The sequence below is a fragment of the Sus scrofa genome, chromosome 11 (genome assembly GCF_054392235.1).
Source record: "Sus scrofa isolate SSC_HxYL_T2T_F1_AM1 chromosome 11, Sscrofa_HxYL_maternal_Yorkshire_Landrace_v2.0, whole genome shotgun sequence".
Classification (NCBI taxonomy): domain Eukaryota; kingdom Metazoa; phylum Chordata; class Mammalia; order Artiodactyla; family Suidae; genus Sus; species Sus scrofa.
The window spans coordinates 21,620,436-21,646,985 of record NC_139393.1 but is presented as its reverse complement, the minus strand read 5'-3'; the positions used below and the strand labels follow the sequence as shown (position 1 = coordinate 21,646,985).

The window sequence follows — 26,550 nt, the reverse complement described above, 5'->3', positions numbered from 1 at the left end:
CTGCACCTGCTGACTCTCAACGCCCCTGAAAGGAGCGCCAGGCACGGAGATCAGAATCGAGGCACTCTGTGCTCTGGGAGTACTGGCAGAACAGGTCTTCAGATAATTAGATATTTTCAGGAAGAGATCTTATGAGTCCAATTCTCGCATCTCCTTGTATCTAGAAAAGCACTAAAACCCTTCGTGGTGACCAATGTCTGCTCCTCGTGACCAGAGCAACCTTCAAGAGACCAGCAGCCACCTTCTGCAAAATGTGCGCCTGACTGCGTGGACCTCCCCCTTCACCAAAACCCCATGTACACGGACCTCCCCCCACTTCCTGCGAGAGATTTCTCAGCGCTATCCAAAATGCTGTCCCCCAGGCTCTAGTTCTCATGTTACCCCAAATAAAACTTCCCTTGCAGCTCTCACGCTGTGCATTTTTTTTTTTCAGTCGACAACATACAAAAATATTTAAAATTTTTAGGTGTTCCTGTTGTGGCTCAGTGGTTAACGAATCTGACTAGGAACCATGAGGTTGCGGGTTCGATCCCTGGCCTTGCTCAGTGGGTTCCGATGTTGCCATGAGCTGTGGTATAGGCTGCAGACGTGGCTTGGATCCTGCGTTGCCGTGGTGTAGGCCGGTGGCTATAGCTCCGATTAGACCCCTAGCCTGGGAACCTCCATATGCCACAGGAGCGGCCCTAGAAAAAGGCAAAAAGACAAAAAAAAATTTTTTTATTTATATTTATATACAATATAAATATGAATGGGGTCTCATGCTTAGAGGATAAAAGTCAGAGTTCTATCTTTAGCCATGCTGATTTAAATGTGGAAAGATCCCGGTCAATTTTTGCAATATCTCTGAGCTTCTGCCTACCATTACAGATATCCCCTGCTTTTTCAAACTTTTTTTTTTGTCTTTTTAGCGCTATGCCCCCAGCATATGGAAGTTCCCAGGCTAGGGGTCGAATCAGAGCTGTGGCTGCCGACCAACACCACAGCCACAGCAACAAAGGATCTGAGCCACTTCACTGACCTACACTAGAGCTTACAGCAACCCTGGATCCTTAACCCACTGAGCGAGGCTAGGGATCGAACCTGAGTCCTCACAGACACTAGTCAGGTTCACTACCACTGAGACACTCTGGGAACTCCTGAAAGTTTTCTTTATGTCACTTTGCTTTTTACAAAAGTCCTACATCAGTGCTTGTTTTCACTCACCAAAAGAAACCCGAGGGGGATTTTTGCTTTTATGAAAAAAAAAAAGGTTAAAAGTAAGAAGAGCGCTCAGTGTTTCTTTTTCAGGGAGCCCTTACAGAGGCAGTAGGCACCCCCAGCAGTGACAGTGGCACCGCACGAGCGCCTCAATGCTTCACTCAGCATCTCGGCGTCCAGCTGCCATAGTTTTGACCTGTGTCTGTGAGCATCTGTGCTTTATCTCGATTTATTCTGTGTATCCTAAGGGAATGGCTTCTTCCCTTCATGCCATTTCAGTGTGTGAAAGGCTCTACTTGTCAATAGTGGGGGAGACCCTATAGAATGAAATGGCAGGAGTTCCCGTCGTGGCGCAGTGGTTAACGAATCCGACTAGGAACCATGAGGTTGTGGGTTCGATCCCTGCCCCTTGCTCAGGGGGTTAATGATCCAGCGTTGCCGTGAGCTGTGGTGTAGGTTGCAGACCCAGCTCGGATCCCGCGTTGCTGTGGCTCTGGTGCAGGCCGGCAGCTACAGCTCCGATTAGACCCCTAGCCTGGGAACCTCCATATGCCGTGCAAGCGGCCCAAGAAATGGCAAAAAGACAAAAAAAAAAAAAAAAAAAAAAAGAATGAAATGGCAATGAAATAAACTCAATTATGACGCGGTTTTTCTTTCCTATCCGTAAAGCTGTCAGAAGTTGATTCTAGAAATTTTAATAAAGTTTCAAGTCCTGCCTTACAACCCGGCACTGTGTTTCCCAAATTGGGTGTTACTGACAACAAGCGTCTCTCTCTCAAAAGAATCCTGAGTCACAAACGTTTGGGAAACACTGTACAGCATTTACTGTTTTGAAGATTCCCGGTGCACATTCACCCAGCAAAAGGCTGTGAAAATTTCTGTATTTATGAAGAAAAGGCTGAACTGGGTCTCTGCAATTATAGATGGTACTCAACCATGAGCTGCTTAAAGATCAACCAATGTTCTGAAGACCTCTGTTTGGCGATTACTGGCTTCCTGTACTGTCTGGGCTACTAGAAGATTCCATGAGGGCTGTTGGATGGCAGCCTTCGGAATAAACATACAATGTTCCTCTAAATCGATGAAAACACAATTGTTTGGGACCACTCAGCAGGCGTGGAGAAGAATCATGAAGCCTGGAGGTAGGAGCCTGCATAGCTCATTTTGTCCAGAAGATTTACAAAGGCACGTCGGCAGCCTTTAATGGATTTTTTTTTTTTAAATGCTGATGTGATTATTTGGTATTGACCTCTACCCAGAGCCAGAACTGCTGGCCAACTTATGCATCAGAAAACAGGCAATCGTCAATAAACTCACGTTACCGTGTGTCTTTCTTTGCCCCCCTTAGGCGTGAATACTGGGTCTGGAAGCTGTAACTCCAGAAGACACGGATCCCGTGGCATTATTACCCGTGCTCTCCCCTCAGCGCCTCCGAACACTCTCGCCACCTCCACGTCCCCCCACACCTCCGCCTCCACGCACTGGTGGGTACACCTACCTGAGTAGGAGTGTTGGGTGCCAACACTAGACTGCTCTGAAGTGCCCCCGATGGCACAAATCCCTTCCTTCTTGTTGATTGCTTTTCTAAAGGTCTTGGCAACTTCTGTGCTTTTCAGGCCATGAAAAACCTGCAAAAGCAAAATAGATCTTTAGAAACCCGAAGGTGATCAAAAAGAAGGAAAGAATAAGTAAGGTTGAAGCCAGGAGGATGAGACGTATTTGTAGATTTTTTTTTTTTTTTTTTTTTGTCTTTTAGGGCCACACCCGTGGCACATGGAGCTTCCCAGGCTAGGGCTCCATTCGGAGCTGCAGCCGCCAGCCTACACCACAACCAGAGCAACTCGGGATCTGAGCTGCGTCTGCGACCTACACCACAGCTCACGGCAATGCCAGATCCTTAACCCACTGAGCAAGGCCAGGGATCAAACCCGAGTCCTCATGGATGCTAGTTGGATCCGTTAACCACTGAGCCACGATGGGAACTCCCATATTTGTGGCCATTTTTGAAACTGAACTTCCACATTTCAGACACATCTCCTCGGATTCTGTGTTGTCCTCACCTTGATAAACTCGTCAAAGCTGATCCTCCCATCCCGGTCCAGGTCACCTGTAGCCATCAGATTTTCTGTGATTTCTCTCACCCTGTACCCAGGCAGAGGCAAGCAGGCAGCCTTGAACAAGTCATTCAGCTCATTACAGCTGATGTATCCATTGCCATCGGTGTCTGCAAGGCAAATGAGGAGTTGGAGGTTCAGGGCAATTCGGGTCACAACAGGGAGAGAGGGAGGAGAGGGCTGGGGGGCAGGGGAGGCGGCCGCGCAGGGGGCATGGCCCGACCCCCTTGCAGAGTCAGAATCTCCCAAGGGGCCCGTTGCTACTGGATACGGCATTAGCATCACTTCCAACATCCTAATTTCAAAACAGAGGTTCTGACAACAGAATCTGAAGAGGCTCTTCTAGAAGCAGATGGGAAAATAAATCACAGGCTTAAAGCCAGAGAGTACGAAAAAGTACAGGAGCGTAAGCAAAGGAAACCAAAGGAAGCAGACAAGCTACGAAAGATGAGACTTAGAGGCCATTTCCAGGAAAAGCTGGAGGTGAGCAAGGGTTCATATTCCGTGTTTTGATGCAGAAAGAACGATTTTGAAAAAATACGAATAAGAGACTTACTTTTGAAAGCTACGCAAAGTACAATATTTTGAAGCACAGCTCTCAAAAAGATGTTTCCCCAGCTCCTCTAACCCACATCACACAGGGTTCCCCGTCCCTTTCCCATTTTGCTCAGCTTACCATTTCACTGAATCTGTCCTGAAGCTACTAAAAAAGAAGAAAATTGTGTGGCTTGAGCTATCAGGGCTACTCACCAACTTTGGCAAAAGCTTCTCTGAGCTCCATCATTTCTTCATCGGATACGGATCCTCTGGCCATTTTTTATTGCTTTCGGCAACAGATCTGCGGGGGAGGGGGCAACATAAGGAGTGACTTAAGCATCTTCTCAAAATTCCACACTGAGAAGCACTTCCCACTGACTAGGTGGAGAAATACTCCTTTCCATCCCTCATGACGCGTAACTTCCTTTCCACAATGAATGAAAGAGCCCTTTTCTTAACCCTCCACGGGGTGTCTCTGGAGATGGCTTCACCAGGTTTCTCTCCTCGCCCTGATCCAGACAGGAGATGGAGCTTATTTCCCTCTCCTGGAGTCTGGGCTGATGCTGTGACTTCACTACCCATGTAGAAGGATGGAGAAGCCCTGTCCGGGGCTGGAAACTGCCTTTTGGAACGTTCCCTCCGTGAGGAATGCTCATCTTGGGATGTTCCCTCTTGAAACCCGGCTGCCGTGCTGTGAGATGTCGAAGCCTCATGAAGACGCCGGGTGAAGAATGAGAAGGGGATGCTCTGGTTAAGAGTCCCCGCTGTGCTCCTAGTCAACAGCCAGCGTCAGCTGCCTGCCAGCGGCATGCTCCATTCTGGACACCCCAGCCCGCTTGAGCTGCCAGATGAACAGGGTCCCAGCCCACATCACAGGAAGCAGAACTGCCCAGGCAAGCGACAGAATCGAGAGATGATTAAATGGGCGTTGTTTTAAATCATGACGTTCTAGGGGAGTTTGGAGCATAGAAGTATGCAATTAAAATACAACTTTCACATAAATGTCTTTTTTCGAGATTTTTTTTAAGGGCTGCACCTGCAGCATATGGAGGGTCCCAGGCTAGGGGTCAAATCAGAGCTGCAGCTGCCAGCCTACACTACAGCCACCGCAAGGCAGGATCCAAGCTTTGTCTGAGACCTACGCCACAGCTCAGGGCAACGCCGGATCCTTAACCCACTGAGCGAGGTCAGGGTTCGAACCTGTGTCCTCATGGATACTAGTTGGGTTCATTAACTACTGATCCATGATGTGAACTCTGAGATATCTTTATTCTATTTTATTGTATTTATTTCAGCTGCACCCCTGGCATGTAGAAGGTCCCGGGCCAGGGATCAAACTCATGCCACAGTGACCCGAGCCACAGCAGTGACAACACCAGATCCTTAACCCACTGAGCCACCAAGGAACTCCTTTTTTTTTTTTTTTTTCATGTTAATGTTTTAAATGAGTCTGTTTGGCTAAGCCAAAGGATAAATTTTATAACTTCAAAGGAAGTTATAAAGTTCTCTAAATATTTACAAAAAGAGGAAGAGAACCTGATACTCTAAAAATTCATATGTGGGAATTTGAGGGACTTTTTAGATGTTCTCAGGAAAGCAAGTGTTGGCCAATTAAGGAATGATGCTAGTGCTGGAGTGATTTTCCTTTCCCTGTGCATTATTGCTGCCCTCTAGTGGGGAGAAAGAGAATGCATCAGAAAATGGATTATATTCTTATCTCTAAATTCCATTAAAGATTAAAGTTTCCGGAATTTCCTGGTGGGGAGAGTGCGGAAGACAGGGAATTTATATGTATAATTATATTTGGGGCATTTTAGTGAAGTTATTGAATTTTTTAAATATTTAAAATTTGCAACAGGATGTTGTTTTAAATGTATTTCTTTTTTTTTTTTTTTTTGCTTTTTAGGGCTGCACCCGTGGCATATGGAAGTTCCCAGGCTAGGGGCTGAATCAGGGCTACAGCCACCATCCTACACCACAGCCACAGCAACGCCAGATCCTTAACCCACTGAGTGAGGCCAGGGATCAAGCCCAGGTCCTCATGGATGCTAGTCAGGTTCACTAATTGCTGAGCCACGACAGGAACTCCTAAATGTATTTCCTTTTCTATATTTTCACATCATTTTAGAGTGCTGTACTTGTTCTCAGTGACAAAAAACAACCACATAAAAAAAGGGAACAATTTTAAACTGAAACCTGGAGGCCAAAAATGCATTATGCTCCATTTTGCAAATCCACATCCATTATCCACCAGTTTACTGTCCTGACACATACATATATCTATGGTTTCAAACTTTTGTTTTCCCAAGCAACCTTCTGTGAATAAAAATCTGACATGTAAATTACAGTGAACAATAAAAATAACAATTCTAGGGAGGGATAAATTAAGAATTGGAGATTAGGAGTTCTCGTCGTGGCGCAGTGGTTAACGAATCCGACTAGGAACCATGAGGTTGCGGGTTCGGTCCCTGCCCTTGCTCAGTGGGTTAACGATCCGGCGTTGCCGTGAGCTGTGGTGTAGGTTGCAGACGCGGCTCGGATCCCGCGTTGCTGTGGCTCTGACGTAGGCCGGTGGCTACAGCTCCGATTCAACCCCTAGCCTGGGAACCTCCATATGCCGCGGGAGCGGCCCAAGAAATAGCAACAATAACAACAACAACAACAACAAAAAGACAAAAGACCAAAAAAAAAAAAAAAAAAAAAAAAAAGAATTGGAGATTAATGGATATATACTACTGCCCATAAAATAGATAAATACAAGGACCAACTGCATAGCCAGGGAACTATATTTATTATCTTGTAATAATCAATGATGGAAAATAATCTTAAAAATAATGGATATGTATAACTGAAACATTTTGCTGTTCACCTGAAGCTAACATTACAAATCAACTATATTTCAATCAAAACAAAAACAAAAACAACTCTGAGTGCCTTTGGTGGAAAAAACCCAAATACCGCCCCCATCTCCACTATCCCACCTCCTTGTCACCTTACACCCTGGTGGGAACGCCAGGAAACATGATTTTAAAACTGTGGAATTAGGAGTTCCCGCTGTGACACAACAGGATTGACCACATCTCTGCAGCACCAGGATGAAGGTTCCAATCCCAGCCCAGCACAGTGGGTTAAAGGATCCGGTGCTGCCATAGCTGCAGTGTAGGTCACAACTGGGGCTTGGATCTGATCCCTGGCCCAGGAACTCCATATGTTGCAGAGCTACCAAAAAAAGAAAAAAAAGAAAAAAAAAAGAAAGACAAAAAATTTTGGAATTAGGAGTTCCCACTGTGGTGCAGTGAGTTAAGGACCCAGCACTGCTGCAGCTCTGGCATGGGTGGCAGCTGTGGCTCAGATTTGATCCCTGGCCTGGGAACATCCACAGGCTGCGGATGCAGCCAAAGGGGAAGACTGTGGAATTGTATGTATTGTTATTATTTTAATTCCTTTAAAATATATTTATTATCGATAAAATTTTATGATAATTTTTACCTTGCATCTAAAAAGGTAACTGGTCCACTGGGTTCTCTGATGGAAGACAGAAACTGCTGAGGCTTAACTGTGTAAGGAAATGTAGTCTCATCACATCCCAATAACCCTCCCAGACAGGTACTGTCCGACTTTCTTGCCTTCGCTTCCCTGTCTTCTTTTTTTTGTCTGGTTCTCTCTCTGTCTCTCTCTCCCTTCTTCCTTATCTCTTCCTTCTTTCTTCTTTCCTTTCTCCCTCTCTCTCTCTCTTTCTTTTCTTTCTTTCTTTCTTTTTTTTTTTGTCTTCTTTTCTAGGGCTGCACCACGGCATATGGAGATTCCCAGGCTAGGGGTCGAATCGGAGCTATAGCCACCAGCCTACACCAGAACCACAGTAACTTGGGATCCGAGCCTTGTCTGCAACCTACACCACAGCTCACAGCAACGCCGGATCCTTAACCCACTGATCGATGCCAAAATCTCATGGTTGCTAGTTGGATTCATTTCTGCTGTTCCACAATGGGAACTCTTTTTTCTTTTTTTTCATTTTTGGCTGCCCTGTGGCATATGGAGCTCCTGAGCCAGGGATCCAATTGGAGCCACAGCCACATCCTAAGCCACAGCTTCTGCAACGCCTCTTCCCTAACCCACTGTACCACTCTAGGGATCAAACCTGAGTCCCAGTGCTCCCAAGATGCCACCGATCCCGTTGTGCCACAGCAGGAGCTCCTGTCTTTCTGAACCAAACCTTGCTTACAAAGATATATCCAAAGCTAAGAACTAAACCAATATAATAATGCGACCAGGGAGAAGGAGTAATAAACGGGGGGGAAATAAGATGAAGTCAGGGAAAAGCTCTGACACTCCAAACAGAGGGTCGGGACTGCAGGCTGAAAATCTAGCTCTGAGGTCTCTAGAAGCCAAACTCGAAAAAGGAAATAGCATCAATTACGTAATTCACACTCTCTACAGGAGACAACCCGGTTTTCTTAGGGCAGCAGAACTGAGGCCTGAGGGTGTATCTTCTCCCAGGACACTCGTGAGCTGCAGGAATCGCAAGTTTTGAGTTTCTTATAATGTCCTTCAGTGAACGCTGATGGCTTAGGTATGTGTGTTCCCACTTTATAGAGCAGGGACCAGAAGCTCAGAGAAGTTAAGTTTCCTCTCTCAGATCACACAGCAGGGTAGAGAGGCAGCTATGATTCAAGTCTCTTCTCCTCTCCTTGCTGTCTGTTCACGTTGCCTTCGCGTTTCTGTTTGACACTCATTTCATCCACCCATGCATTCACCCAGCAATTATTCATTAAGGATATAATATGTCCAGCCCATGGGAGATGGGAAAAAAAAAAAAAAAAACTATAATAGGGAGAGCCTATCTAGGTGTTCTAGCGGAGGGAATTTTGCTTTCATTTAAATCGAATCTTCTGTTGCAGGAAATTGTACATAACCTTGTAGCCTTTACTGAATTCTTGTGACTAATCTGGCTTGGCTCTCCTTAGACCCCCACCACCAGTCCACGGATGCACCAAGAGAGGGCTCTCCCCCATTGCATTTTATTTAGCAAGGCCTTTGGTGAAGCCTGGGCCTTCCTGTTTTGAGGTATCTGATTTCTTGGTTCATGGATGGTCATGCGATGATGAGATACATTCATTCATTTACAAATATTTATGAATTCCTACTACAAGCCCGGCTTGGATCTTTGCTTTGGGTGGGGCGTGCTTACCTCCCCCTGGTTACCCTGAAAACATGACCCAGTGTCAAAGGTCAAGAGAACGAACAAATGACATCTCTGCATCTCAACTTGGCCTCTCCTTTGACGTGAGAGTTTTAGATGGCAGAGCACTGAGTCACTGGTGAGAAGCACACGTAAAGGCATAAAATAAGACGGCAGTTGAAGGGTCAAGGGCAGGGCTGAGGACGAGAGGACAGAATGACCGTGTTGGGTGAGAGTGAAAGTCTGGAGCTCATGGTACCGTGGAAAAGCAGAGAAAATATTTTCGCATAAAAACTGCAGGACCCATTCAAATAAGAGACCTAGGAAGCGAAAACAGGGTTATTTGAAACCCATGTGACTTTTAAACCATTTTTAAACCATGGCAGGCAGGACAAGACAAGCAACCTTGAACATTTAGAAAACCACATTTTTCTAAGAGATTTCTATAAACACGAGAAGCCGAATAGTGAGCCTTCACATTAAAAAAAATCCAAAACCCTACGGTGATTTAATAGCTGAAGGAAAAGAGAATTGAAGTTTCGGAGGCGAAGGAGAGGGGCAGTGACCAGCCTAAATTACTGTGAACCCATTTGTTTGTTGGCCCAAACAGAAACAGATATCTCAAAAGAATCTCTTTTAGCAGCAGAAGGAGCTGGAAGTCCTGGAAACACGACCCAGTGTTTAGAGACAGAGGAACCTAAGAAATAATTTAGCACAGCTCCCTCGTTTTATAAGTGAGGAGCCTGAAGGGCCGAAGAGATGCGAAGCTTTGTCTCTGGAGGAGTTCTCAAAGCAATGCCCGGCTAGGAAATGCAGAGCTGAAAGGGCAGAGCAGGGAAAGGAGTGACCATTAACAGGGCCCCTTAAGATCCAGAACAGAGAGGACACCCCTGAACTAATTAAACCAAATGTGCAAATGGCAGCATTTTCACAAAGCAGGAGGAGGAGGTAATTAATGGAAAAATGTGCAGATCAGACCATTTCTAAGAAGGATGTTGCTGGGGTTAGAATTAAAGATGAGGTACTTTACATAGTCTATTAATACATTTGCCTGAAAAAAAAATACACCCACATCAATTCATGCATATTTGATGGTGTAGGCTATAATATTAGCAAGATTCATAAGGGTAACTGACAAGGGTTTGTTTGCAAATTACTGGCACCATATTGGCAGCTGACTCTAGAGAGGTCACTGCAGTGATGGGGTGGGTGGGCTGAGGGCACAGAAGCAGTGGCCGAGGAAGGCACATCCTTTGGCAAGGCCTGAATGAGCAGTTTCTCGGGCTTTGCTCTGCTGTTCCTGCAGTAAATGCGGCCCCTTTAAATGTCTGCATCATCTAACTATGTCTTGCCAAGAACCATCTTAAGGTCTTTTGCAAATCAGTGGCAAATTCTGAAACCCCTTTTCTGAATCACTGCCCAACTCATGAATCTAAGAAGACAAATCTCAAATCATGTATCTAAGTCACGTCTGGCTGCTTTTTCTTCCCTAAGCACTTAGGTTTATTAAATCAATAATTACAGCATCCCAGGACATTTGGCCAAAGAAAGTACCTGCTGTTCATTTTGAGATGATGATTTTGAAAGTTGCAAGAAAATTAAATAACCATCCCTCCCCCCCCTCCCCAAACTACAAAAAGCCGCAAAACCTGTTCGTTCCTTTAGGCCAGGGGGTTTTGAGTCTCTGTTCCCAGGAGGCTGGTATTTTCCAGATGGGTAGTGAAAGAGGATTTCTGAGAATGACTTCTTATAATAAAAGTACCTGATTCAAGTTCCCTGAAGTCTGCATGCAGGAACTATTCTCAGGAGTTTACTATCGAACACAGTGGTGCAAAATTTACAGAAGGAAGTGCCATCTCTAAAGCATGTGTGAAAAATGCAAGCTGAATTTCTTCTGAGGGGTTTCATAACTGGTAACAAAAAGAAGCCAGGAAGTTGATAAAAGGTGACCTGGAAGAATGAGACAGCTCATGGGCTGGAATCATAACTGAAAAGAGGTGACACTGTGCTGGTCGGTATTTTGCTTCAATAGATTGATGCCCAGTTACGTAACTACCAGAGACAGAGCAGTATCTGTAACCCCGCGTCACGTTGCCAAGGGACTCTTTTGAATGTGCCCTACTTTTCTTGCAACTTGACCCAGTGGGTAAAGTAAAATGGTAAACTCAGGACCCAAATTCCCAGTTTGGCCTCAGTAAGTTCAGTAGGTATCCAGGGGAAAACCGTACAACCTGCCAACACCTCTCCGAGCGGCAAGTCACGCCAAACGACACGTCATTCAGAACAGCAGTGACACCGCAGTCTTCAGCATTGGACTCGGATGATGAAGGAAGGGAAAGATAAAATCCCCTTAAATGTTTGAAAAAGCCATCAGGCTGAGGTTATATCAGATAAGGAAGGAGGTTTGCTCTCACTTAAGCGGGTCCCCTTCCGTTTACAAAGGGGATGCGGCACCGGGGCTGGTGAGGAGTGCTTTACTCTGCGTGCTTGGGACACCCTTTCTCCGTGGATACAGATGTTCCAAACTTTCATACAAGGGATGCACCGCAGAAGGTACTTCAAAAATAGCTTTGTTTTCAAGAAAGCAAATAATTACAAATGGCCTCAAATACAGATGGCTGCTTACAGGGGCTCTTGCGAATTTCTTTTGCCCAATTAAAATCTCTGAGATTTTGAGATTGTCTTTCTTCTCCCTGCAGATCCGTTGAGTTTCTCAAGGCTGGGGCAGGGGGCAGAATTCTCTCTGTGGCGGGGTGGCGGGGAGTAGAGGAGGGGTGGATGGGGAGTGGGGGGGGGAGGTGGGGGGGTGTCAGAAGCTGCAGGAGGAGGCTATTCCCCCGCATGCAGAGGCTTTCCTCCCCATCCGGGCGGTGTAAACACTCCCGGAAGCCAGCCACTCTGCTCACTCGGAACCTGATGAACCGGATATTGCTCTGGGGGTCTCTGCAGGTTGATCGCGCAGTCAGAGGGGCTTCTGAAGCTGTAACAGCGCAGCATGCAGAGCCCAGCTCTGTCCCCCAAAGAAGGAGAGCCCAGCTCCCCGCCTCCTCCCCTGGCACATCCGTGATGCCTGGTTTCTACCAAGTGGCCCAACTCCATGAAGGATGGGACCCAGAGCAAACATCTTGCAAGCAAAGGGGACCCTCCAGGATAGGTCTGGGGATGCCCTCGGAGCCTTGGCCTCTCTCTCCTTCCCTGGGCTGCAGACCACGACACTCTGGGCGTCACGTCTAGAAAATCCACGGCTACCCTGCGCTGCACATTCAACCACAAAGACTTCAGATCCAAACTGTCTGTCCCATACGGAAAGCGCAGGGGACCCCAAATACATCTTTTCGAAACACCGACTACTGTTATGGGCTGGTTGATTATCCACTATGACACCATTACCTCAGCATCAGCTATTCACTCATTCACTCATTCTCTCCACCTAGGAGTGTGCGTGCAAAGCACGGCCCTGGTGGCTGGGCTACAAGGTCGAGACCCACAAGGACTGGAGCTTCGTGATGCTGCAGTTACAGGTCCAGTATCAAACGCAACACAGAGACGGCAGCTCACTTACTGCCAAATGGTGAAGACAGAGAAAAGAGTTCTGAAGATCAAAAATGAAGAAGTGAAAAGGCTAAACAGAGGGCTGCTGGGGTGGGGGGAGAAAGATAAGAGTAAGAAATTAGCACAGAAGCTTATCGACAATAAAAATAGCAACCAGCTCCTGCAACACAGGCAATCAGATCCTTGATACACGTGGGTGTCTCCCAGGAAACCAGAGCAAAATACCTGGCGGGGAGCAGGAGAGGGAGCTTGGGAACCCCAGGCTGGTACCTGCTGAGCAACATCAGGCTCTGTTTGGCCTCTCTGAGGCTCAGTTTCCTCATCTGTAAATTGAGAGACAGAGTCCCTTCCATGTTACGAGTTCCAAGAGGCTGTTCGCTAGCTGACCGAGTGTGTGCACGCGAGTTAGAACCAGGACCAGTGGGCTGCAAGCGAGCCTAGAACCGGGGCCAGACCATCGGGCCCTGAGGTGTCTTCCAGGGAGGCACCTTCTCTGAAGTGGATCAGCATCGCCCAGCCCCGGCTGCGGCTCCTGCTCTTACCTCAGTAGCAGGTAAAGCTCTGTCCTCATGCATTCTGCTCACTGACCAAGGCAGATGCCCACTGCCCAGCTGCTCAGCCCGGAGCATGCAAATTTCCAGAATGGCACCTGGGATCTGCTTTCTGGGACGTCTCTGCGTACAAGTCCCCGTGATCCAGTTCCCTCCTAGTTTGTAAGCAAGACGGCTCACAGACTGTCCCAGAAAGAGAGCCACCTACTATTTTCTCAAAAATATCCAAATAAGGAAACTCGACATCCTCTCTGGTGTCTCCTATCCCTACCCTGTAACCTAAATCTTTTCTGATACGACTAAAGCTGCCTCTCTGGGGTTATTCTCAGAGGGAAGAAGCTATTCTCAGAAGCTGCTCAGTTCATAAAAACTCTGTCATATGCCTTGGTGATTGCCAAGGGGCCTTAAAAAAATCCTTTAGGGAGTTCCTGTTGTGGCACAGCAGTAACTAACCCGACTAGTATCCATGAGGATGTGGGTTTGATCCCTAGCCTTGTTCAGTGGGTCGGGGATCTGGTGTTGCTGGGGCTGTGGTGCAGGCTGGCAGCTGTAGCTCCAATTCAGCCCCTAGCCTGGGAACTTCCATATGCAGCAGGTGTGGCCCTAAAAAGCAAATAAAATAAAATAAAATAAAATAAAATAAAATAAAATAAAATAAAAACACTTTTAACCTGTTCTGGGGCGGGGGGGGGGGGGCTTTGTTTTCCTCCAAATCTTTAATAGTTTTCTCTGCTATCACCTGGGTCCATGCCAAGTTCCTTAAATCCTAACATAAGAATCACAGAGTCACAGAATGCAGAGGTAAAGGAACCAGATTTTCTATCTGGCCACTCTCCTGTCATAGACGAGTGAAACGACACCCAAGCTAAAGGATGTGCCCAGTGTCACACAGAGCTCATTGGGACTGGGGTCCAGGCTTCCTTGTTTCTCCTCTTTGCTTTATAGTAAGCTTTCAATCCTGGGAGAGAATGCTGTTCTTTAAGTTAGACCTGCAAACCCATAATAAAGTATAACTCCCCCATGATTTCAAGTATCTTGTCAAAATAATTTCATGTACGTTTCCTGCACGTGAAGGAGAACTTAATCCAAGTACTGAGAAGGCAGCACCCTGATCTGGGCTACAAACAGCATGTGCCAAATCCTAGCTACGCACCCTCCTGGCACCTTCAGGGTTCCGATGACCAGTCAGGGTGAAGGTCAGTGTGTCCATGGGCACATTCATTCCTGACTTTGCACGAAGGACCTTGGCAGCCCCAAAGCGAACCACATGAAGACAGCACACCCCGAGGCACAATGCCCTAAAGACAAAATGCCAAGGTCACAGATGAATATGAACAGGATGGCTGACACCAGCAAGGCGTCAGACACTCCGTTCTGGCTGTTGGGTGGGGCTCCGTGAGTCCTTCCTCCTCTGGGCTCTGGTTCAGACCTCAGCACCTCAGCCCCCGCGTCTGCCACCATTTCTTCTGACAGATGATGAGCTCACAAACCAAAAGCCATCTCAAGCCCTGCCTCGTGGCTGGCACACAGGAGGTACCCAGGGAACAGGTGCCGCCACGAACAAACCAAGCCATAAACGAATGGCATACAGGGATTTAGAAGGCTACCGTCACCTTCTTTGAGGAGTTTAAAAATAATCTTTTTTTTTTTTTTTGTCTTTTAGGGCCGTACCCGGGGCATATGGAGGTTCCCAGGCTAGGGGTCGAGCCAGAGCCACAGCAACGCAGGAGCCGAGCCTCATCTGTGACCACAGCTCATGGCAATGCGGGATCCTTAACCTACTGAGTGAGGCCAAGGATTGAACCCACAACCTCATGGTTCCTGGTCGGATTCATTTCCACTGCGCCATGATGGGAACTCCAACGATAATATCCTTGTTATTTATATTGGGATGGGGTCCAGGGACAATAATATTCTTGTTTGACAATAGTATTCTTGCACATCCTTATCGTCTCCCTCCCACTGAAAGTTACAAACATCAGAACAAGGCAGGGGGATGCATCAAGTTTATATGAAATCACCTTGCGAGAAAAACAACTTTGAAGAGTTGAGAAGGAGTCTCATGACGAGAGGCGAGTGTCCCTGGGCAGTCTGTGAACCCGCCCTGCCAGCCACCAGAGGGCTCTGTGTGAGGTAGCCGGGCCTGGGCTGGGCTTCTAGCAGTTTCTGTAAACCCTGCTAGCTCTCACTCACGCTCAGGTCTCTGCCTAAGTACACGGTGTCTGACCGGGGGCTGAGTCCTGCTGCGGTGTGAAGACAGAGAGGGGTGGAAAGGAGGGTAGAAGCAGCCCAGATGCACAAACTCAAGGTACCAGGAAGAGACAGGAAATAATCAGGAATGGGTTTGGTTAAGAGTTCACCTGAATGTAATTCACCCATCACATTCATCCTCTGGCAATTCTAAGTATCTGCCACTAAGCGGATTCATATATTTACTTGTGTAGTTCTCTTTTAATTAATTATTTATTTTGGTCTTTTTAGGGCTGCACCTGCAACATATGGAAGTTCCCAGGCTACAGGTGGAAGCCGAGCTGTAGCTGCCGGCCTGTGCCACAGCCACTGCAACTCAGGATCTGAGCCACGTCTGAGACCTTCACCACAGCTCACGGTAATGCCAGATCCCCAACCCATTGAGTGAGGCCAGGGATCGAATCCACGTCCTCATGGATACTAGTCATTAACTGCTGACCCACAACGGAAACTCCTGTATAGTTCTTCTTTCAATAAACACCTGCCGGGTACCCTACTATATTCCAGGTTGTGGGTTAGATGCTGGTGCTGCAAAGGTAAGATATGGGCCTGGCCTGTTTAGCAAAGGAGCGAGACACCAGCCACTGTGATACAGGGGGACTTTTTAAAGCCAAGGGAAGCATGAAAATGGCTTTCCTCTGGGAAGCCGAGCGTGGCATCCTGGAAGAAGGGACATGTGACCTGGACATCCACAGACGAGGAGGAGACTTTAAGATCAGACTTTTCCCTCATTCACACAGGAGCACGGACGCTTCCTTCACTCTGCCTGAGGGGCGAGGGGAAAGCTTCCCCCCAAGAAGGAATACTGACCCCCGAGTTAGATCTTAAAGAACCAAGAGGAGTTTGCCAAAGAGACAACATGAAGGGCACCCTGCAAAGGGAGCAGAAGCCCACCGAGAAGATGCTGGGGGTTTGGCAGGACTGGCCGGGCCGGGGGGGGGGGGGGGGCGGGGGGGGGAGCTCCGGGAGAGTCACGTGGTTCCTTTCCTCTCGAGCTCCTGCTTCCAGACCTTGCCCCTCGCTTTCTTCAGCCGAGATGCTCACGGCGTTCACTGCCCTCAGCCTTCGCGAACAACGACACGGTTCTGCGAAGAAGCCGCCCGGGTTGCTCTGTACGGACCCAGCTTCCTCCGGACGCCACCGTCCGACAGAATGGCCCTGCTGCGTGAGGAGGGGACCGGACACGTTCGAAAATGGGAAAACGGGGCTCAGAAAAGTGAGGTTGTTCCCCAGAGTCTCAGAGTGACTCATCAGAAAAGAGAAGTCCAGCCTCCGGAATCTTCGTTTGGTCTAACCAAGGTATGGGAAACACACAAATCAATTCACAGTCAAGGCTTTTTTGAAGATTAAAAAACCCCACAAAACCCCTGGAGATGCTCCGTCCGTGAAATGTACTTTCCGTCTCTGACAGGTGGCTGGAGAGGAGACTAAAGGGAGGCGTTTCTTCGTGTTTCAGGAACAGCACGGGCTTGGTTGTAGCTTCACCTGTGTCAGAACACGACCCACTTTTCTCCCGGTCCAAGTGGGTGTGAAGGCATTGCAGCGTCCACAGACTGCATCGCAATGCTAACGATCTGCTTTTCCCTTATGAAATTAAGCTCGCTAAATACATAAAAAAGGATGAACTGGGAAGCCACAAGAGACAGTGGAAGGATGCTGGGTTTTCTGATGCAATGGCTTCTTGCTGTGTGCTTGAGTCCATGTTACTTAAGTGTCTGAGCCTTGGTTTCTTCATATGTAAAACAGGATTATTATCGATGCAGACACAGGGCTCACTCCATAGCACTGTGTTAGAATGAAATTAGATAAAGTGTCTAAATTGTATACAGCAGTGCTTGGTGAAGGAAGGAGGGAGAGAAGGAAGGGAGGAAGGAAAGAAGGGAAGGAAGGAAGGAAGAAAGGGGTGAGGGAGAGAGGGAAGGAAGACAGAAGAAAATAAAAAAGAATGAGAACTTTTACAAAATTACCTTGGGGAACAAACCCAATTTCCACTCTAAATTGTATGAAATATAGAGTCACCGCCTAAAATTCACACTTAATTAGATGCATGATACATGTGTGGGTGGGTGTAGGCCTAGTTTTCACACCGTTGCTTTATCTTCAGATGGTCTTAGCTTGGCTTGTTCTGGCTCCTCTACCACTTTTCTCCTCAGAGTCTTTGAAGTCAGTTTCAAAAGGTCCTGCGGAATTGGGAGATGACACCAACTACAGAAGCCACCAGCACTGGTATTGGCTGGTCTCATGTTGGGCGGTGAAGGGGCTCCGGGCTTAGCCTTGCCTGAAATACTTATTGTGGAAAGTACCTTCTAACAGTTGAGGAAGTGTGGCCAGAGTGGGAAGATGTACAGCAATGTTGAGAAAAAACCTGACCGCATCCACTGTGAGTCATGAAAAGAGAAGAGATCTTGGGGGACCTCTGACAAAGACCATTGGGCTACATCTGCTCACTCTGAGGCACACATGCCAGAGCTGGGGGACCAATTCTGTTAGTGGCTTCTCTACTCTGCCATCCATGCCCTAATTCTCCAGGCATTTTCTCTATGGTACCTTGAGCTGAAAAAACACTTAGGCAACATACAGAGGGTATCTGTAGACTAGCAATGACAAGAGAAACTTCTTTTCATTCTCAATAATGTGACCTCATTTCCTCTGGGTTCTTGGGGTGGTTCTTTCAGAATTTCTAACGACACGAATGCTCACAAAAAACAAAATGTACAGTTACAGATAAATTGAGGCAGAAATTTGTATCACTTTGATGGACTATATTTTGGTGGCAGCCACAGTGTGGTGGACAAATATTTATGAACACCAATTGAATAACAGGATATGCTATAACCTTTCTTTTGCAAAATTTTAAATAATGAAATAGCCTAATCCCTTCATAAATCTCATTTTAAGGACTCTGTATCATGAAATCCTCAAGCATGTATTTGTTTTTCACATATGTTTGGTATACCAGCAGACCCAACGAAAGTAGAGGTGGGATCTCTGCCTATTGGAAAATTATGGATAATCACTCAATATCCAATCACTGAAAGGCATATTTAGACTTATTGGAAAGGAGCTAGTGGAGCATGTTAAAAATACAATGCAATTTCAACAGGCACAGTCTGCATCTTTAAGAAACTGTGGAGACTAAAATGGAGAAGAAGTAAAGTGTGAATCTCAGCTCTGATGGGCTCTGTGACCTTGGACTTGGTGTCCCGGAACCTCAGTTTGGTCATCTGTTATAAGAAGGTGATGACCTCAACCTCACACAGCTTTTGTGCAGAAATATAAAAGCGAATATATGTCAGCACGACGCTTAGCGAAGAGCGAGGGCTCAGTAAGTCAGCAGCGATGGTGAGATGGTGAGTGGAGCCGAGTGAAAGACACACACAGACTGAGGATAAATGGGAAGCGGGAGGGGAAATGGACCCAAGAGCAGCCCCAGGGAGTAGACAGCACTTTCCCCTACTTGGTAGATGAGGAAACTGAGCTTCAGGAGGCCTAAGAGACTTGCGCAGGCTCCACATTTAGCAAAAGGCTCGAGAAGGAACCAAATTTGCCTCCCAATTTGTTCTCCCGTCTTTATACCACATGTGTTTATCTCATGCACAGAAACTGCAGCCACCAAGACTCGCCAGCTCTAAAAAGCTGATGTTATAGGCGCTATTTACTGCATTCTACTTAAACACATTATATGCAATCCCCAGACAGGTAAAGGGTCCCGACTGTCCTCCTTTGTGGTCACAGGAAAGCAACGGAGAATCGGGAATATTGTGATGGAAAAATCTCAACTTGAAAGACAAAAAAGGAAAAGAGGGAAAGGAAAAATCTGAAAAAGGTCCTTAAAGGTGCCCAGGATATTGCACCTTTCCAAAGGGAATTTTTTTTCAATGTTATAAAGCACTGGAAATGGAAGGAAGGTTCGTTCACATCCTTGAGACGCAGAAAAGGGGGCTTGATGATGCAAAACTGCATACATGTTGCCCATTTTTTCCCTACTTTCTCTTGGCATCTATTATGTAGCTTTCTCCATAAGGACTGGATATCCCACCCTTTTTTTTGTCTTTTCAGGGCCACACCCACGGCCCATGGAGGTTCTCAGGCTAGGGGTCAAACTGGAGCTGCAGCCACCGGCCCACACACAGCCACAGCAACGCGGGATCTGAGCCTCGTCTGTGACTATACCACAGCTCATGGCAACGCCAGATCCTTAAGCCACTGATCCAACCAGGGATCAAAACTGCATCCTCATGGATCCCAGTCAGGTTCATTAGAGCTGAGCCACAACAGAACACCTAAATTCCACTCTTCTTTCTTAATCCGTCCCTCCTGGTGAAGGTGCTGTGAGCTGATGATGATGGCAAGGAAGTACAAAGGATCTACAGTTTTTAAAATGCTACACCTGAAGCTAATGAAGATGCAAGTCTAATTCCAAATTCGGCCTGCGGAACGGTGATGGAAGCAAGAGGATGCAAATTTTATACAAGTGCATCTGTGCGCCTCTTTACTTCATACGTTTGGATAAATATTGGTGACCACTATGAGACTGAGGGATCAAAATGCAGGCTATCATTTAATTAGGAAGTAACTATGCCATCATTCGTTCACTTCCCTCTTGAAAGTGCAACCAGAGGAAAAAAGGAAAACAAATTATCTGGGAGATGGCAATTCCTATGCAGGAATAATTTGCCTTCTGAATCTGGCATCTTGGCTTTTTTTGCCTGTGAAGAACGGAGTCTCTTTTCCATTTTAGGCATCAAGAGATATGTGTGTGTGTGTGTGTGTGTGTGTGTGTGTGTGTGTGTGTACACACGCATGCGCACATGCACCCTTGGCAGGGTGGGGAGGAGAGCACGAGGTGGCGGGAGGGAGAGGGAGACACACAAAGAGACAGCATCAGGGCGTGTCCATCTGTCCCTGGACCTGGCGCGGGACTAAAACAAGAATCAATGCTGCAACCACAAAACTGTGGCTTTCTTTGCAAGTTCCTCAATTTACCATCTAGCTTTTTCCTTCCGCCAGAAAAAACAACTGGCCATATTTGAGAAACAAGCCTCCTTAGAACTTAAAGCGGAGCTGAGGCAGGCGTGGCTCTGAGGTTGAGCACAAGTTATTTTAACTCAGTGAAGTGGGTCACGTTTTACCTCTACTGTAACTCACAATTCAAACAATCTTTTTCCTGCTTTCACAGTTTTTAGGTCACCTCTATTTGGCCACTACTATGTAGTTATAGATATGGGTGCCAGGGTATAAATACGAAACCGTGAAAGGTATTTGTATCAATCACAGCAGACAGAAACTGGGAATGCCCCCTGACTAAAGTGTTCTGACCTTCTCTGACTGAGAACTTTCCAAAGCTTTGGAGGATCGAGATTGTGTTTTGAGACCCAAGCACAGGCCTAAAAGGGGGTGAAACCCAAAGAGTCAAGTGCAAAGAAGGGCCGGGTGAGTAACTGGTGATGATGAGGCTGACTGGTGATGAAGAGTCTTTAATAAAAGCTATTGGGGTACAGATGCATTTATCTGGGATAAATTGGGATTATTTGAGCTCTGCTCCAGGTTTTAGGTACAAAGAAGCACTGTGGTTTGCTATCTGTTTATTCCAGGAGCTTTCTCCTGGGATTGGGCAGCTAATACAAAATTGAGTCCATTGCAGAAAATTAGGAGTTCCGGCTGTGGCACAGTGGGTGAAAGATCCAGCATTGCTGCAGCTGCAGCTCAGATGCGATCCCTAGCCAGGGAACTTCCATACGGCACAGGTGTGGCCCAAGAAAGAAAGACAAAGAAAAGGATTTTCATAGAAAAAAGAAAATTAAAGTAATAAAATATTTGAATGGGTTAACGTGCCTTCAAATATGAAGATATCACCAGAAGCTACCTCACAGAATTGTTGTGATGACTAAATGCATTAATAGGTCAAAACACTTAGAAAAACAGTTCAAAATGAATAGTACAGGAAGTTCCCATTGTGGCTCAGCAGTAATAAGCCCAACAAGTATCCATGAGGATGTGGGTTTGATCCCTGGCCTCCCTCTGTGGCTTAGGGATCCAGCGTTGCTGTGAGCTGTGGTGTAGGTTGCAGAAGGGGCTCGGATCTGGCATTGCTGTGGCTGTGGTGTAGACCGGCAGTTGCGGCTCTGATTCAACCCCTAGCCTGGGAACTTCCATATGCCGCAGGTGTAGCCCTAAAAAAGAAAAAAGAAAAAAAAAAAGTAGTACAGTCTTAGCTATTATTATCAGCGTGATAAATTGAAATGCTTTGTTCCCCCTCTGCTGCTTGCAGTAGCTTACAAGAGGGAGCAATTATGAAATTACTGGGAAGACTGATGTAATGACTAAAATTGACAAACCAAAACAGCAGGAACAGTCAACAAGCATAAGGAAGTTGAGTCAGGAAGGGACTGGGGAAAGCAATGGGGAAATGCCATCTGGGGAGCCCAGTGGCCACAGCCCCTGCAGGGAGATGCTTCTGATCAGGTGGTAACATCTGAGAACCTCAAAATGAAAACAAGGGGAAACAGGACTGCTTTTGATTGAAGAATTTCGTTGCCATCTGGCAAAGAGGGAGACTTGAAAGTCTTGGAATCACCTCGCCCTGATTCCTTTTATATTTTGGTGGGCTCTGATTCTAATTTCTATCTCTGCAGGGTTCAATATGCGGATGGAATAGCATCATTTCATTTGATGGTATCTGTAAGCTGGGAAACCAGCAGACCCCAAAAAAGTCCCAAGAAGACAGTTAAATGAATCTAAAAGAGTGTCACTTGGCTATAAAGTCTGCTACTAGTCGTAAAGTCCAACGCCTTTATCATCTGACTTTATAAATTTTTAACTCTTCATAAACACAATCTTACAAGAAAATTTCTTAGTTTCATTTTGCCTAACCTGATTTAAAAACTCACTTGCTGCCTCTCTGGTGTGTGCAGAGAGGGGCCTTTGCTCCTTAGGCAAGAAAAAGAATTGAAAACTTTCTGGGAATAATGCAAAGTGAATAAGTAAAAGTTAATGATACGGTTTCTGTGCTCTTGGTCATCAAAGAAGCCCATTATCAGGTGCACAGTTTGGGTCAGGGTAGCTAAGTCTGGGCTCAGTGGAAGATGTAGACTAAAATAATGAGATGGATTTTGCCTGTTGGCTCTGGTCATTGGACAATTTCTTAAATTTCTTAAAGTCAATCTCTATATAGTGCTTTTTTTTTTTTTTTTTTTTTTTGTCTTTTTGTCTTTTCTAGGGCCGCACCTGCGGAATATGGAGGTTCCCAGGCTAGGGGTCGAATCAGAGCTGTAGCCGCCAGCCTACACCACAGCCACAGCAACGTGGAATCCGAGCCGCGTCTGCAACCTACACCACAGCTCACGGCAGTGCTGGATCCTTAACCCACTGAGTGGGGCCAGGGATCGAACCCTTGTCCTCATGGCTCCTAGTCGGATTCGTTAACCACTGAGCCATGACAGAAACTCCCTCCATTTAGTGCTTTGAGGCTAAAATGAAGAAAGGTGCTTTGGCAAAAAAAAGGCAACATGTTAGAATACAAAATACTGTATTACTATTGTATCTTCTTTCATAGCAATCACTGGGGGAACTCAGTAAATATTAACAAGTGGAATGCTTAAGAGTTCCATTCATATCCAAGGAGCTGAGAAAAACAAATTAGTAAATATTATAAGCACCTACTAGGTACCAGGAGAGACAGAGGAGCTCAGGCTGCCAGCAAATAAGGACTTGAAATGAAGACAATACAATGACTGCTCTACTTACTCTAAAATCAAAGCATTAAGCAAACACACACAGAAGAAACAGTGGAAACAAGGACGGTTGGGGCAGGGACCAGTAGGAAAAACCCTCAAAAGGACACGTTTCTTGCAGTGAGCCTTAAAAAATGACCAGATGGTTTACAAATAAAGAAGAAAGCTCTTGGAAAAACCGTCGGAGAAGTGAAAGAACGTGGAACTTTCTGGTGGCTTGTGGTCTTGTGCACCCAGAATGTGGGGGGGGGGGGGGGTGAGAGGATGGTGGGGTGTCGGCCAGAGAAGAAGGAAGTGACAAGAAATAAGGCTGGGGAAGTGGTTGAGGCAAGTTTGAGAAGGCACACAGCTCTTGAGTAAAATTACGCATTAGTTAAAAGAAACGACTTCATTTGTTATTCTAAGAAACCTACAATGATAGCTCTTGTTGAAGAAAATTAAAATGTTTCTGGAGTTCCCTTCATGGCTCAGCGGTTAATGAATCTGACTATTATCCATGAGGACACAGGTTCGATCCCTGGCCTTGCTCAGTGGGTTAAAGATCCGGCGTTGCCATGAGCTGTGGCTCTGATTCGACCCCTAGGCCTGGGAACCTCCATATGCTGGGCGCTTGGCCCCAAAAAGACACACACACACACAAAAAAAGTTTGGGGACTTTACTGCAATTTTTTCTTCTCTCTCTCTCTCCTAATCATGAATCTCTTTAGTCAGCTTCAGAACGAAAAGCCTGTAATTATCAATATCTAGGAAAAGTATTCTAGCGTGAAAGAGAGGCAGAATGGAGCCTGAAAGCCTGGCTCCCTCCTGCCCTCGCCCCCTCCAACAGCCCAGTGGCCTTGGGCCGCTTCTGCCCAGGGTCTAATCCCACTGTTCATCTCTAAAGGTAGTCGGGGGATTCAATGAACGCATGCATAAAGAGTGCTTTATTCATAAGTACTTATAAACATCAGGCGTTTTTACTACTTCTTCTGCCCTCTCTGATTTAAATAGATACATCCTCTCTGATTGAAATAGATACATCTGCATCGAGTGGCTTTATTCATAAGTACTTATAAATATCAGATGTTATTACTACTTATTCTGTCCTCCCTAATTTAAATAGATACATCTGAACGAGAAAGTTGCTTGCTGGCCTCCCACTCCCCAAAGCGTTCAGCAAACGACTCAGAAATGGCCTTAGGAGTCAGATATTGTTTCCCAATTGTTACCGATTGTTTCCAGGCAGAGTTTATGAAGGAGACACAATGTAAACTGTGACAAAAGAGAGCAGCCCTGGGATGGCTGAAGAAATGCCCCACCTCAGCAGTGTTTGTTCAAAGGGCACAAAGACCCAGAAGAAGATTCCTCCCTGGTGTTTCTGGGAGTGAACGAGAATGAAGAGGAATGGATAATTTTTAACATATCAGCTTTAACGATCTCAACTTGATTTGAATGAAGAGACTTTTTTCTATTTTGAATTAACTGTGGCACATTCCCTTCTCTTTCCTCCCAATGTAAGGAAAATACAGACAGATCTTTGCATCCTAATTCATTTCATTCTCATTCATAGCTTTACTTAAAATAAGACACGGCCTATTTTTAATCTTGTTCTCTTTGGGGGGGTCAAGTCCTCCTCCCCCATTCCACATTTTTGCTCGTTTACAACTATTCAGGTGAGACGCCGCAAGATCCATGACCACATTTTCAACTTCAGGAATTCACATTTAGAGGTAAGCAGTGAAGCCCATTCCCATTTGCCTATGCCGATGCTCTCTACACTATTTTATTTAATAGAAACCAATCAGGACACGTTTATGGAGATTCAAAATGGAGGAGGGTGTGGATAAACCACCTTTATGTATGTAATGATCATTTTTTTAAGGTGTCCTGAGGAAGTAATTTCAGAAAACCCGTTGCTCTACTTGATGAAGAAAACCCGGGTTGGGATGTGTTTGCTGACAAAGGAAGCCTTTTCCAGTGTTTCTCACCTGCCAGGGTCCTTAACAATGGCTGAAGGATGACAACGCTGACGTTACAAGATGCAAAGTCTGTATTTCAACAAAGTTTCTGAACTACATGTCCTCCCATGTCAGCTTTCTGAGACTTTCTCTTGCAGACAGAAGCCTTTCTTCCATAACTGAACGGTCATTGGGCGGCTCATAAGGTTAACAGAGAGTTCAGACAATTCTACAAAACAGTACAATTAAGTAGCCCAAGTGGCTTTTATTTTGAGAGAACAAATGGGAAAGAGGCAGCCTCTGATTCCATGTGGTTATTAAGCGCACCCATTAAAAACCGTTGGCGCCAAAAACCAGTATCGCCCTCAGTAACGCAAGACTCAAGATGTTACTGTATCCACTAACGTACAGTAAAGGCGTTTTTTTAAGAACACCGGAGCCACAGGAGCTAAAATTAAACTATCCCCATTAGGCCAAGGAGCAGCACTATCTAAATGATCGATATCCACTTTCCTGAGAACATTTGAAAGTAGATAAAAATCACAGTAAATAGCCTCCCTGAAATAAAGCCATAGAAATAAATCAGAACAAGACTTGGTTTAAAAAGGGAAAAAAAAAAAAAATCATTGTTTTTGGAGGGGTGATAACTGCGGGGAATTGGAGCAACCACCCCAGAAGGCAAAAGGGAGAGGTCCCGCTCTGGACCGGCGCACGAGGTGGCTGCAGCTTTGCTGGGTAATTCAGTGGTGGCAGGGCCAGGGGACAGGTGCTCAGATCTCCAGTCCCCTGGAGGCAAGATCCACGATCCTCAGAGCCAGCACCGCCCAACTAGCAAAAACACCATAAGCACTTAGACATGACAAAAAGACATAAAGAAACTTTACCTGGTAGCCAAACTGTCCTCAGCGGTACTGGCGTGTGCCCAGAACCCCTTCTTTCTGATCTGCAGAACAACTCTGTCAACCCCGGGTGTGTGGTCACAAGGCAGGAAGTGACTAGAATGACAAATCATCAGCCAGGAAAGAAATAGATTTTGTCTTTATAAGGACATTTTAGTTAACTTTTTTTTTTATGTCCCCTCCCCCACAAAAATCACCTGACAGGTCACACTGAAATTCAGAAGCCTCTTCCCACTTCCTCTTTATAAGCATTTCTCTCTCTCCTTCTCTTTCTTGCTCCTCTAGCTGTCTCGCAGGCAGGCGCTGGGCTACTGAAACCTGTCTGATTTCAGATAACAAGGCCAAGGTCAGCCTTGCTACCTGCCCTTCTAGCTCTGCCCCTAGTTGCCCATGCAATGTCCCGGTGCCTAGCTACTGACAGCGAGGACGAACAAATGATTCACTTTTAAGGAAAGAGCCTAGGAGAGAGGGGGTGCACCCCTGCAACAAGCTAAACGCCATCTCCTTGGGAAGCCCCGCCCCCTCGAAACCAAACCCCCCCCTTCAGAGTCCCCGAACAATGATCTTATTGGTGCAAACAAAACAAACCGATCTCTTTAAG

At 46.2% G+C, this 26,550-nt stretch overlaps 1 protein-coding gene across 7 annotated transcripts in view; it reads right to left on the bottom strand.

The window, feature by feature from the left end:
* The window catches only part of LCP1 (lymphocyte cytosolic protein 1), a 59,729-nt gene extending 33,739 nt beyond the window's left edge, over positions 1-25,990 (bottom strand). For all 7 annotated transcript variants that reach the window (XR_014819469.1, XR_014819465.1, XR_014819466.1 and 4 more), the window contains exons 1-4: positions 25,935-25,990; positions 4,062-4,149; positions 3,258-3,421; positions 2,696-2,825 (exon numbers count right to left, since the gene is read on the bottom strand). Coding sequence is in view for 1 of the 7 variants with exons in the window: in XM_001929138.6 (XP_001929173.1) it covers positions 2,696-2,825; positions 3,258-3,421; positions 4,062-4,125 (358 nt within the window). In the remaining 6 variants the exon portion in view is untranslated. The remainder of the gene's footprint in view (positions 1-2,695; positions 2,826-3,257; positions 3,422-4,061; positions 4,150-25,934) is intronic.
* Positions 25,991-26,550: the final 560 nt, after the last annotated feature.